General features: G+C 35.7%; 1 protein-coding gene across 3 annotated transcripts in view; it reads right to left on the bottom strand.

Annotated features, from left to right (window-relative positions):
• Pez (protein tyrosine phosphatase non-receptor pez) overlaps positions 1-15315 on the bottom strand; it is a 116236-nt gene that overhangs the window by 34092 nt on the left and 66829 nt on the right. For 2 of the 3 annotated variants that reach the window (XM_081758940.1, XM_081758943.1), the window contains exons 14-16: positions 11178-12188; positions 9186-9310; positions 2353-2446 (exon numbers count right to left, since the gene is read on the bottom strand). In XM_081758940.1, the coding sequence (XP_081615066.1) occupies positions 2353-2446; positions 9186-9310; positions 11178-12188 (1230 nt within the window). The remainder of the gene's footprint in view (positions 1-2352; positions 2447-9185; positions 9311-11177; positions 12189-15315) is intronic. The other variant, XM_081758941.1, reaches the window with a different exon arrangement.

Here is a 15315-nt window from a genome sequence, read left to right as displayed (position 1 = left end):
TTCTCGTCGAATTTCCCCACTGAGACCGTTGTTTCGGATCATGGGAGATGCTGTCCAGGTGAGACAGTATAGAATTGTTGGCCAGGAAGCGCTGAAAAGTCGGCCTTGACGTAGGTTTCGTCATCCATAATGATGTGGCGATTTTCGCGTCCGATGTAGTCATAGAGTTTGCGAGCACGTAATGTGATGACGGTGCGCTGATTTTCTGAAACTCTTGGCACCTTGTTTTTTGTATGTTCTCATACCTTCGCGTTGCTTCGATCTCTGTACTTCCTGGAAACATCCCTGATGTCAGGATTCATCTCTCAAAATTTTCATCCCTTTCAATTCGCCTTGTATATAGGACCTAAATGGCCATAGGAAATATTTACATTTCAAGTAAAAAAATCAAAATTTCAATAATTAATTGCGAATGTTAGGAGCTGCAGCCGCATGAACGGTTAACGGAGATTAAATACTTAGGTACTTCTCCAAGAGTTGTAAAAAATTCAGATTTTTAAAAGGTGGGTTTTTTGAGAAAATGGCGCCTGAACATGGCGTCTTAATGAAATTTTCAGCTTTTCATCATATACTATAACGTGGGATGTAATAATCAGAAACGTAAGTCCTTTACATTTTCAAGAGACCTTACGGAGTAGATTTAGATGTTAGAAGCAGATGGTTGATATTGCTCTTGAGGACAGAAAAAAAATGTTTGAAGTTAGCAAAAATTTTACCAAAGTTGGCAACATTGCGAGTGAATTGCGCGATTCCTATTGGACCAATAGACGAATTCTGACCCTCCACCGAAACATACAACTTTATACTCCTCCTGCTATTGCGACTATGTTACTAAGTACACTCGCTTCTCTACAACAGAACTTTTAATTTGACATGTTTTTCAGTTTTTTGAACAATCCGAGAGGAGGGCAGCCATTTTGGAAGGCTGTAAATCGATGGAAAAATTTTTTTTTAGCAAAAAGAAAAAATATGGGTCTAATAATGTTGCATGTAGATCCAATATATATATATATATATATATATAAATATTAAATCTGAGACTGATGGGGACCAATTGTGGTTTGTCTTGACGATTTGAAATGGAATGGGTCGTAGATTCTTATCACTTTATTGTTCAGCAGTAGAAATAGCCACTGAATAACATCGTTATGAGTCTGAAGATACAATACATTCATTATTAACATGTCTACGTACAACTGAAAAGGCATCGCAGTTTGTTTTCAATAATAGATTTTTCCTCAAAGCAGTCAAATGTTTCACACATTACTGTTCGAAATTATTCACAAAATCACATCTTTTACAGTCACACACAAGCTCTTAATTTTCAATTTGCAAATTTAAACAACGATACAAACACACAGCTGTACGATTTCAATTTTGAGCATTAGGCATGGTTGCTTAGGTAAGTTATAATACCTACACATTCTATTACATATGTCTATATAAATATGTTCTATATGCACGAGGTACAATTTATGAGATTTCTCTAAACCTAAATATTCGACTATCACTCCATAAATTACAAATGTAAGTAAGCATCACAATACATTTATTAAATTAAGATTTTCGCTGAAAAATATATATTCAACGAAAATCTTAATTTACGAAAAATACTAACTATACAGAATTAACATGAAGATGAGTAAGAATTTTCACTTTGCATTTGTATGATTAGCGACTTAACAAAACGAAAAAATTACTGACTGATGTAACACGATGTATATTAATAATTAAAAATGGAAATTACACAAACTGAAGCACCAACATCGTGACGGCAAATTGACGGTAAATTTCCATGACCCTATGTCATCTTCATGCTTGGGATAAGAATTAGAAATAGATTTCTGGGCTTTCGACATCTACAGACATCACGTGTGAAGAATGACGTCCCTTGGCGATCACACTACCCGGGAATTGGAGAGGAAAAAATGGAATAAAGAAGCTTGGCGTGAATGAGGAAAACTCAGGAAAACCTCACAGGATGGCTGGCCTGAAAAGGCTTTTATACTTTCTCGATCGGGAATCGAACCGAGCCCGCTCGCACCAAAGGCGACTACGCTATACGGGGCCGTTTTTTTTAATTAGGCTCCCGGTAAAACTACATATTTTAATCAGTTTCCTCCGCTGTAAAGACAATTTAAAACTTCTTGGATCACCACTATAAAAATTCCATGACGCAACTTGAAATAGCGTCAATGTGTCGTCACGATTAGAGTGCTTCAGTTAGTATAATTTTAATTTTTTATTAAAACGAAAATAAGTTTACAAAATCTTCATATATGTGCTTCTTTTATCACTGAAACTACGCAAATTATTAAGATATATTGGCGGAAAAAAAAAAAAAAAACTCACCGCTATGTGGGAAGCATTAATATATCCATATTTGTTGTCTTTAGTTGGAGTTAGACGAACCCTGTTGTCTTCATATGGAAGAACATCTTTATACCTAGAATAGAAAAAAAAAATATGATAGAATGACAAACAACGGAACAAAATTGATAAAACTTACTTCATATATATATATATATATATATATTCAATACTATAATAAAGTATACATGAAAATAATTGCAGTATTAGTTTTAAATTATCTTTATTTTTCGGTGGAAAAACAAGTATGTTGTGAAAACGGCTTTTTTGGGTACGGAGACGGAGTGATATGCAAAACAAGTTCCTATGGTTTCGTTTTTATTTCTAAACATTTTTTAACAAGAATGGAAAAACAAAAACGTCGAGATATCACGTTTTAAGTTTTGTAGTCACTGGTAATTTCTGAGTCATAAAATAGGTGAACAAACTATGTGACCATAAACAATATCTCAAAGGCACTGACTTTTCAATTTCATACTACCTTCTACTTAATACATACCTACGAAGGCCAAATTTTGATACCTGCTATTTTATATTATTTTTTTTAACTGTTAAATAAACTTATAAAACTTCTCTACAACATGAAAGAAACAAGTATCTAGTTTTCAATTTTTTCCCGGAGTTGCACAGCCTTATCAACAACTCAAATGTGAAAATAAAGGCTGAATAGACAATCACAATAAATAAATAAATAAAATAAATTTTTTTGTTTAAGTTGTGATGGTAAAGGTGATAATGCTGGAGTATTAGGATCAATCCAATCCATCCAGTTTATCTTCATATTCACCTATTCTGGCGAAAACAAATAAATAAAACAAAAATAATCAAAAGTTCCATTCTCAATAAAAAGAAGACATTCTTTTTAACACTGTGATTTTTTTTTACAGTACGACGGGGTATCGAAAAATTCGGGCAATCACTCGGAAGATGAGCTACGAACCCACCCCAGCATATGTATTATACCTTGTTTCTTCTATGTCAAGCATATTAAATGTTGATTCGTAGAGATTTTTTTCAGGCAAATAACTCAAGGTGCAATGATTGGCAAACTTTCAGCACTATATGTCTTCAAGCCCTTCATCTATAGGAAAAAAAAAGTCGAGATAAAAACACTTTATGGCAATGAAAGTCCATCGTATGACATGGTATCCAAGTGGAAGCGGCAATTTCAAACTAGATACACAAAGATAACTACTGAAAGTGTTGTAGCTGAAACAGGTGATAGTTATGGTCTGAAATATAATTCATATCCACCTTCATCTTCAGACAGTTTCAGCAGGTACGTGCCACGGTTGTTTACCCCTTTCAATTGGAGAGGAAGCATCAAGGGGAATTGCTGTAAGCACAAGAGGGTTTTTTCATGGTTGACTAGTTATAGTGGATGGAAGTTAAGTATAGCTTTATGACCCAAAAACAGAAGAAATTAGCAAGTAGTGGAAACAACCCTAGTCTAACCCTAAACGGCAAAAATTTGCCACCGAAATAATGATGTCCGTGTTCTAGGGTCCATGAGAGAATTATCACGACAGACTGCCTACAAGACAGTCAAACTATCAGTCTCCTAGAACTTCGGTTCCAAGAGGAAGTAAAGACAAACGTCGAAGAATGGTCAGCAAAGAGATGCTGCTGTTGGCAGTCAATTTACCAGCTTATTCAGTTAATACATCCACAGCGAAAGCAGGTCAGTTAGGATATGAATTTTTGTCCCATCCTCCATAATCACCGGACCTAACGCCAAGTGACTTTTATATATAGAAATGAAGCGTCCAATCAAATGGCTCGTTTCTGAAGTAGAAATGTGGTTTCAAAACCAACATGAATATCTCTACAAAGATGGCTTAGCAAGGTGGAGGACCACTAGCAAAAAGGTGTCACGAAGCACGGCAACTACGTAGAGAAGGACTAATGCCATCCCGGTCTTAACGATATGTTGTTTTCCACATGATTCCACGAACTCTTGACCACCTCGTATATATCCTGTTTTCTTTTAAATGTTTAGTTAGGTTTGAAGTTGGAACGTATTATCCTTGACGCCCTAGTAAGACGTTCATGGAATATTGCAAAGAATCTTACTTGCAGACTCTCTTAGTTCATCAGTGATTTATCTATATACGCGTTTAAGCTAGGAGTCAGACACACTGGGATGAATATTAGGGTGGAGCGAAAAATCAAAGTTGTGCAATCAAATAGCACTAGGTGCCAAAAGTTGTGTATTGACTAGTATAACATTCGTGAATTTTTTCATAATTTTTGAATTTCATCTTCATTCCCCGCAAGAGCCTTATATGTCTGCAATTTTGATGAAAATTTGAATTTTCTTGAAAATACTGATTTTTTTTTTTTTTTTTAAAAAAAAAGCTTCCCAATAAAATCGAACTAGATGACAAAAGTTGCATTATGAGTAGATTGACTACAGCATTCATGATTTTTAAAATAATTTGCATCTTCATCCCCCGCAAGGGCCTGAAATTTTGCAATTTTTATGGTATATTCTAAGGCATATTCAAGATCATTTAGATGGCGCAACAGTGGGTCAAATTCTAGAGAACTATAGAAAAACGTTTAACCAATTGTGAGGGACTGTCCCCTCTAATAATATGATTTGAGATGTGTTTTTTGGGGGAGAAATGTGATAATTAATGTCCGATTGCCACAAAGGAAAGTGACACGAAATTGATGTCCCCAGAATAAGCCTCAAATATTCCCGCTTCCCAATGTTGAAGGCAACTCTTTGCTCCCCTGATTCTCCAGAGCATCGTTTTTTAACTTCATAAATATTTTGAACATCGCTTAAAAAAAAAGTATTACTCCCCCCCCCCCTAATGCTGAAGACAGATATGCTCCGGTGATTGTGAGGATTTACCAATCGTTAATTTTCACGCGATTGAAGGAAAAAGACGTCAGAAACCTTAGCACAGACCAAACCTTAGCACTATGTGGGATATTTGCAATGCAATCTCTGCCAACTACCCCCAGGGAAGCTCATAGCCGTTCGAGGGGGGTCCATTTTAAGACAAAATTTTCTTACTCCATATACGATTCGAGCGTGAAATTATAAATGAAGCATCAAACAGTTCACTACATTAGACCTATATAAACAAAACATCATACAAAAGATACATGAAACAAAAATGCGTTGTGGACCCATTTCAGTAAAAAATATCTACTATTAGGGGCCCTAGAAATAATATTTATATGTATGGCTTTGAAATTTGTCAATATTGTCCTCTTAATTTATGTATGGAACGGGTCCAGAGGCGTAACAAACGGCCCTGCAGACTTTGCCATGCTGGAGGGCCTACAGGCTCCGGGGAGCCCATAAAGAGTAAAAGAAAGATGGAAAGAGGGGGCCCAAGAATTAGAAAAACAACTTTTCTAGGGGCCCAAATACGCGTATTAATGCTTCCCTTCCCCCCAGAAAAATCTAAATTATGGCGCTGCTGCAAACAGAGTGCTTAGAGTATACATAGGCACTACTAACCCAACTTCGAACTTGAAGGAGCTGGTTACATTTATCATGAAAGTGTATGCTCCGATGTGGTTTTACATTAAATGTAATCCTGCTATCAAGGATGCTCCTGTAAACGTATATCGTACTATAGCCTTTTCACGGTACTTAAACAATGAACTGAAGCTCATTAGAGCTAGGAAATTCATCTTAATGGTTTCTTCGCGCATTCGGAGAATTTATTGGTATCTATGCTCGCCGGTGATCGAAAGCATATTCGAAAACTAGCTATGCGAGAATTCTTGACACAAGGCCGAGAATCTCAAACCAAACAGTTCCTGTACGTAAGTTCAGTATTCCAGCAATACACTTTAGTGCTCAGGATTACACTGACCTAATCGACTGGAAAGAACGCGAAGTAACTGAGCCACCCCTGACGTGCCATTTGTTGGAGGAGGATCTACAAAAATGTGTAACGGAAGGTTCATCTGTCCTCCTGTCTGTTTTCCATTTACCATGTCATATCCAAGCAATCGAGAAGTGCGTTAAAACTGTTACCGAAGCTTCGTCCGAAGTGTATAACCTTCGTGTGAAGGGTGATTTAGCTCGAGATGGATTTATCAGAGTAATACTTTTGGATAGGTCAATTATGCCCACATTCGAAACAAAATCTGAATATAAACCAAAAAGTTACAAGAGAGTTTCCAAAGGTAGGATGGATGGGCGGAACTCTACATGCAGCCACCTCCTCGTGGTGAGTTCTGGGAACCAGCAAAAACCTACATATCAAAAATAAATTCAATGCAAAATTGTTAAATTTATATACTACATCTTAATATTGTGCTCAATGTATTTTTAGATATTAGTGTGAAACCTCATTTTAAAACTTGTTGGAGGTTACGAAGACAAAGAAAAAATATTTTCAAAATCATCGAAATTATACTAGTCACGTACAAGGCTTGACGTCTAGCAGATGTTATCTGACAGTTCTTGAAAATTGTCAGTGTCTTCAATGAAAATTGTCAGTGTCTTCAACACTACCATGGGTGTTATGGTAGTGAAAACAACTCTTCCTTAAACTTGTGTGAAATGATTTGGCGGATTTTAAAACTTTTATAATATTTTAAGTGAAATTTCGAAATTTACCATAAAAACTGCAAAATTTCAGGCCCTTGCGGGGAATGAAGATGCAAATTATTTTTAAAATCATGAACAGTGTAGTTAATCTAGTCATTATGCAACTTTTGTCACCTAGTTCGATTTCATTGGGCAGCTTTAAAAATTGTTTAATATTTTCAAAAAATATCAAATTTTGATAAAAATTGCAAAATTTTAAGACCTTTGCGGGGAATAAAGATGAAGTTAAAAAATTATGAAAAAAATCACGAATGTGGTGAATGGATTAAAACCTCCCTCTCAATTTCTGATGGGTCGCTAAATATATATGTGGTCTCATGTTATCAGTGTGGTATATGACACCCTTCCTGTTGACCACTTCCGGTTTCTTTTGAATTGCTAGCTACACTAGCGCTAATTGTCGACAGTACGGGTCCGAGCCTATCGCTGTGGACGGCGGCTGCAGCTCTTGAAGCACGATGCCTTTCCAATCTCACTAATGGCATGGCATAACATTTTTTTAAAATTATTTTTTATCACTGGCAATGCCAGAATGCTTATATGCCAACCTTGCTCGACTTTTGCCAGTATATCATCCACTTTTGCTGATTGGTCACTCAATGCGACGAGCATATGGGACATAAAAATTCCCAGAACGAAAGCGACTGAACCACCTTTCGACTGTTGCTTTTGATAACGTATCTTTTCATAAATAGCACATATTTCTTTATGAGCATGCGCAGTATTTGCGCCTTGATCGAAATAAAATTGTAAAATGTACCGCAGTTTTGAGAAAAGTTCAATTATCTTTACGACGCACTACCTTGGGTGTGATTACAAAGGGTGTTCAAAAAGTTTTGCACAGTGGTCTCTATTTTATTTTATTTTTTTTTTTTTTTATTTGTCCCAGGAGAAGAATGAAATTTTTTGTGAACATATTTGAAACATTTAGCTATACACTGAGCCTACTCAATGTAGCCTCCATCAGCTGTGACGCATCTTGTCCAACGTTCTTTCCATGATGTAAATGCACTTTGGTAACATTCTGGGGATTGACTTTTACACCATCGCTTGACACAGGAAATAAGGTCTTTCTCACTATCAAATGTTTTACCGCGCAGGTGGGCCTTCAGACGTGTTTTGCTCTCAGGTTCTGACAAAAACAATCATGTTTCATCCTGGGTAATGACGCCGTCAAAACACTGTTTCCACTCTTCAGTAAAGGTCGTCATGAAACCCTCGCACACATCCTTTCTCATCTTTTTTTATTTCTCTTGTCAATAATCTAGGCACCCAACGTGCACAGATTTTTCTGTACCCTAGTGACTGTACTACTGATACCACACTACCCAATGACAAACCAGTCATTTCAGCAAGCTGTCGTGTCGTCACACATGTCAGTTTGGATGATTTAATTAATGGTCTCCTTATTTACATCACTCACTACCGTTGATGGTCTACCGCATCGTGGATTATCCAGTAGAGAGAAATCACCTTCTTTAAACCTCTGCAACCACCGCTGGATACTGCTGCGATCCAGTATGTCCTCCCCATAAACAGGGAGCAACTTCCTGTGAATCGATGTGGCAGAATCATCACCGGTCTTGAAGAGGAACTCCATCACCGACCGTTGTCGCAACCTGACAACTACTTGACGGTCCATTATGGCTCACCTGTAAATAAAAGTAAATACTTTTATATACCAACTTATAGTTAAATGTTCACAAAAAATTTCATTCTCCTCCTGCAACAAATAAAAAAATTATAGAGACCACTGTGCAAAACTTTTTAAACACTCTTTGTAATCACATGCAACGTAGTGCGTCGTAAAGATAATTGACGCAAATACTCATATACTCTGCGACTCATATACTCTGAGGGTTGGGTATTAAAAGCATCTAGTGAGCAAAAAGTTGGCAGAAGAGCAACCTGCCATTTCTCCGTGAATACATAACAATACATTTTTATTCATTCCATTGAATGATCGAAATGAAAAATAACAGCAAGAGTCATGTTCACTTCGGTACTGCTCCACTCTGGTCATCAACTGCCCAGTATCAATACGTGAGTGCTTCAAGTTTACAATTTAAGGCATCTTGGTTTCAGTAAACTATCTTAATCAATTACCTCACTGGGTATTCTTCTTTTTGCTCTTAATGCTTAAAAATAATAATAATAATAATAATAATAATAATAATCAAAAACTGCACTGCGTAATAAATAGAGAAAACTTATTTTTACTTAACATTACCTGTTTCGAATTAAATTATCTGGATGACACGCAGTTGAAAAATCAGCGTTTGATTTCTTCTTTGGTATTTTTTCAAATTCGAAAAACAACTGACTGTCCGCTAACTTCTTCTCTAGTAATTGGCACTGAAAAAGGAAGTAAGCTCTAAAATAAGTACAAAATACAATTTAATTTCTTTCACGAAGAATTTGTACTTAACACCACATGAATTTAAAAGGATACAAATATTTCATTTCGCTTTCACATACAAATATAGAACACAAGTTATTCAATATATCTGACTTGTAAGATAATTTATTATTTCATAGTAGGGTTACCAGTTTGAATTAAAGACAAGTTCGGAGATCAGCGCAATGTGTAACTGGGACACAAATTTAAAACTGATGATTTTTTGCATGTTTACTGTATTACCACTGTCACTTTTAGCACTTATAACTACTATCATGAACTACTAACACTACCAGTGCTATTAACTAAAGTAATCCATATCGAACTAAATGAAAATAAATTAGATTATAGGCGCCTCTTTATTACTTTTTGGACCTTCTTGTTTTTGTCAAGAGTAGTCTTGTTTCCAGAACATCTCTGTGGAAATCTTAACAGGTCATTTTCAAATTCATCTGAACACAAACTTAGACCATCACAAGTTTAATCGACATTCTGTTTCTATCATATGACCATGTGCATTACTCACTGCTATAGCAAGAATATACAATATTATTTGACGCGATTTGATGTATCTTCATTTCTAAAGAGCATTTTATGTATAATTTACACCCATTATTATTATCCCTTCTACTAAGTGTTGATATTACAGATTTTAAAAAAGCTTATTGTACAATTCATTTCCACCGAAATTAATTTTAACTCCTACCTCTGTCAAATCATCAAATGAAGAACATGATGTTGCTACGCGATAATACAGGCGCAACAATGAAAAGAGTTCTAACCTAGCATTTGTTACAATAAAACTATAATATTTGAAAAAAAAAATATATATTTAAGATCCATGGTTATGCCGTGTAAGCTAAAAGAACTTAATTGAAACCTTTCAGTTTAATGTCCCAAGATTATGGCTTTTAGGATAAGGGAGACAGATGGTTAAGGCAAGTGAACAATGATGGAAAAATCGGTGGAATGAGAAAGTGGGGGAAAAGGGAGTACCCTGAGAAAACCCATGGATACGATGTTGGCCACCACAAACTTACTTGGCCGGGGATCGAACCAAGGACCTTACGCACCAAAGGTAAACGCTCTACCACTTGCACGCTAAACGAGACAGTGATGATGAGAATGAATGAATGAATGAAATGGTGATATGAAGAAAGTGAGAGGAAACAGAACCCCGAGAAATCCTAAGCACACGGTGTTTATCCACCATAATGCGCACTTGGCGTAAACTGGAATTGAACTACATACTCCATGCATTAAAGGAGAACGCTCTACCACTGAGCCACCGTATATTGTAAATAACTAACAACATTCATATTATCAGGCATAAATAATTAATTGTAAGTCTTTTAATATGTAAACCCATTGAATTAGTTCGCTGCCTGTATAATGTATTCTGAACTCGGGCGCAACAGATGGCATCCGGAAACCTGGCAACTCTACTTCATAGATGTTGTTGTAAATATATTTATTAACTTATCAGATTGTAAATTCATTAAAGTAATAAATTATATAAGGTCTACACACAAAGTTAAAATGAATCTACAAATACAAAATAAAACTAAATATGAAGATAATGTTTTTGGAATACTGAGCTTTAAGTGAACTTTTTCCTATATAATTAATTTGACATCGGTTATAAAGTGTATTTTAATCTCAACAAATGGAAAATTAATCTCAATACATGAGTTGGAAAAGTAGATGACTTTAATGTTTCTCTCTATTAATATACAACATACAATTAAATATAAGACTTTTTAAAACCAAAAGTTTGTATTATTTATTTATTAACAAATCAATGCCGTAATAGGCGATTCTTACCATAGTATCTTTTGGAATAGCTGCAGTTAATGGCAGCCTTCCAACAGGAACATTCCATTGTGGCAGCAGCTCACTTTCAGCCATGACGCATTCCGGAAACTGTTCTCCTTTGAAAGTCCCACTTGAACCCTGCTTATGAGTTTTTGAGTTTGTTTTATTTTTCCCACCGACAAACACAGCCCACTTTCGCCGTTTTAATTTTCTGATTTCTCCGGGAGGTGGTATGTCCCTATTTGAATAAACTAATCGTTCACCTACACCACTAGACCCTTGCTGCTCTTGCGAAGAGGTCAATAAGGTACCTGAACACAATTCCTGAGATGTATGCCTCGTCATAAACGAATACTGATCAGAACTGTATACCTGTTGAGTACTGATATTAGTTTCCGTATTTGGTTTGCTTCCAACAACCCCAATATTATGGCCAAATGCAGTGGTATTACTGTTCCCCATCATTCTCATTTCTGGTGCTGACTGAATACTGGAAGTCCTACTTCTTAAGCCTACATTACTGTCCATCCATGGAAGAGGAACATTCTCATAAATAGGTTCCGTTACACTGTATTGAGAAATGCCTGATGTTGAAGTAACAGTGTAAGGTACAACAGATCCCATGTGATTTTGTTGCCCTAAATATGTCCCTTGAATTTTATTTTCTGTACACATATTAACGCTTGCAGAGGTATATTGGTGTTGAAGCTGCATATCAGTCACTCCTGCTACACTCTGAAGAACAGGCGATTGCACGTGACCTAATGAACCACTGTCCGACACTTTTTGTTCGTTCAGTCCACTCACGCAATAAAGAACATTTGGATCATCGGTGGAAGAGAAGTCCTTGTATCCTTGTTCATGTTTAAGGTTCACATTTCCCACGGCAGCAAGATTTGTATATGTTCGATAAGCGTCAGGGTTAGGTACCAATTTCGACTGCGATGTAGCCTCCAGGAAATGCCTCGCTTTACCTAAGCTACGTGATGACACCAAATCTGGACTCGAACCACTCACCTGCTGCAGAAAAACAATCTATTAATACTTTTATTTACGAACAGATTGCAAACATTTTAAATTGCACGTCAGGATCACACATTTTCAACTAGAATCTTTCATTCAAAAAGAAAGTTTTAAATACAATAAAATTGGAATGTTAGTTGAAATTTATAGCCTATTTTTGGATCTTGTTAAGATATAATTGTTACGCTAATAATAATTATAATAAATTAGAATTTCAACTTTACTTTTTAGTAATTGTAAAAGAGTATAATCTATAATAGACACTGCTTCAAGAAGTTTCTATATCTTTCAACAGTACGCTGGCAGACGATTATCTAACTAATGTAGTGCTTACTAATGAACAACTTCAAAACATTAGCCTGTATTGGATTACAATTTTTTGTAGGTACATTATAATTTTTACATTGGGCTTTATTTTCTTACAACATTTTGAAAAAATATGCAGAATTTCCTGAAATACTAGTTCCTTAAGTTGGTTGCTTGTATGTCAAATCATTAATCAGTGGTTACACCTATTAATTTCTTAACACGATGAATAAATTTTCTTGAAGAGCGACCACTGATGCAGGTTTCACTTTAGTTGAAATTGCATCAGATATTCCAAATTCAATATAAAAGCTTAGACCAGAAATAGTGTATGAATTTCAAACAATATTAGAGATTACAAAGTTATCTAAAGTTTTACTTTGGCTACTAAATTTCAGACTTGTTATTTATTTACTAAAAGCTCTACCATCTAAGGAATTACTCTCGACATTGCCATGGTGGCTTAAACTTTCTTTCGTGCCGCAGGTTCGTATTCCTAGCTCAATATTCAAAATAGAAGTATCGTAATCATTTCGATATTATGTCCGTACCGAAACAGGGAATTTTCGATTCATATAATATTGTGAATTCATTTAGTATTTATGAAATGTCACATGTATTTTGTCTTTTGCTCGATGATCTACAATAGAATGCGGATAATCTTTAATTTACACGGATAAACATTTCATTTTCTGCTAATCTGCAGTAGGAGTTTTAACACAACTAAAAAACAGTGCACAGGCATATATATATATATATATATATATATATATATATATAAGACGCATAAAATTGGAACAAAAACAGACTTTTTTCACGAACTTTCTTAAACTGAAATACATTAAAAAAAAACGGTCACTTGAAACATGATTACCTTGCCAACTGTACTCTAAAAAATTAAATGCGATGATATTGTAATATTATGCACGTGGTTATATTTATAAACAAACCCACGTGCTCTTTTGAGTTACTTCACAAAGCAAACAACAGAAATCATCATTACTTGTTCACGTGATGGACAAGACACACCAACGTCGCCGCTGCTTAAAAACGAGGTATAAAACTTCACGCATCGCCACAACTTCCATCAATTTTAGCTGGCCAACTTCCCTCTCTTAGCTTGCCTAAAGCTTTGAGACACAAGAGCTCCTCCGTGGCTAAGCGGTTAGCGTACGTGCCTTTGGTATGGGAAACGCGGGTTCGATTCATGGCGGGAGCTCATATGGTTCGGATTCCACGTTAATTAATATGTCTCGTCTCATATAGCTTCGCTCCTGAAAGGATGTTACACTCAAAATTAACTCAACTTTGAGCCACAAAATCAAACTTTATAATTAACTAGCTGACCCTGCGCTCTGTACACAGCGCATCATTCATATATAAGCATGAATCTCCTTGTTATTCCTCACATCTGTACATGTCCCTTTGCAGACACAAGTGAAAGACGTCTTGATAAAAAAATCGGCAAGAGATACCGTAAAGGGGAGACTTTTTTCGATTACTTTTTCAATATCTCGCACCGTTTGCAAGATCTGAGCCTACTTCCGCTGGACTTCTTAATTCATGTATGATCAGTGTTTTCTTTCTTCTTGCATACAGTATGTAATAAGCAAATACATAAACTAACTAGCTCTATGGTCTATGGAACCCGGAGGTTCAATGCCGCGTTCACAAAAGCTCTCCATTGACTTCTATCCTTAGCCAATTGGATCCAGTTTCTACTTTGTATTCTTATTTCTGCGAGATCCATCTTAATATTGTCCTCTCATCTGCGCCAAGATCTTCCTAATGGTCGTTTTCCGGCTGGTCTCCCAGTTAAGATTTTGAAAGCGTTCATTCTTTCTTCCATCCTGGCTACATGACCTGCCCACGTGAGCCTCGTAGATTTGATGATCCTAACAATGTTGGGTAAACCGTATAAATTATGTAGTTCCTCGTTATGAAGTTTCCGCCATTTCCTATTCCTGTTTCTCTTGGGTCCAAATATTCGTCTCAGGATCTTGTTTTCAAATACTTTCAATCCATGTTCTTCCTTCCGAGTAAGCGACCATGTTTTGCAACCATACAGAACAACAGGCATGATTATCATTTTATATATTTTAAAATAAGCTAATACATTACACATACAATCAACGATAATGTCAGTGATATATGGTATTTATCGGGCAAAACACTCCAAACAATAAAGATTCAACTCATTCTGGAGAAATGGTTAACCTTCGTTTTTCATTATAATTTGGCCATGGAACAAACCCCTGAGAGATATGCAACCCCTATATACAATCATGTGGTGTTGGAATGTATAATAGGTAGGATATGATGCTTTAGTTATTTTTTAATTTCAACACTTCTAAAAATGTAATAAAGAAATAATGGCCATGCTTTTTTAAATATTGAGTTAGAACTGGACAATCTACTCAAAATTTGCAATCGATCAGTGAAAACGTTATCTTTCTAGAGCCTGTAGGTTCCGAGATCTCACTGTCGAAAGGATTTGCCACAAACATATAAACTCCACAAACGTATAGTTTAAATAACTCCAAAGATGGCAGCACAATTCATTTGCATATATTTTGGAGAAGGCTTATTAAAATGCAAAGGTTTTGAACAATAATTTAAAAGGATAAACTTTATGGAAAAGATCTCTTGAAGTAATTTATTTAAAGTACACATACTTTAAAAAAATTGTCTTTGTTACAAACGTGAAATCACAAATAACCGTAAATCAAAAGTTATAGGTTGGAGCTCAGGCGCTTTTGTTGCTATTGTAGCATTTTAATATATAGATTGCTATCACAACATTTGTACATTTTCAACT

Source organism: Thermobia domestica, chromosome 5 (assembly GCF_964235325.1).
Source record: "Thermobia domestica chromosome 5, izTheDome1.hap1.1, whole genome shotgun sequence".
In the NCBI taxonomy this organism is placed as follows: domain Eukaryota; kingdom Metazoa; phylum Arthropoda; class Insecta; order Zygentoma; family Lepismatidae; genus Thermobia; species Thermobia domestica.
The sequence above is the reverse complement of the archived record's forward strand: the minus strand, read 5'-3'. Positions and strand labels throughout refer to the sequence as shown.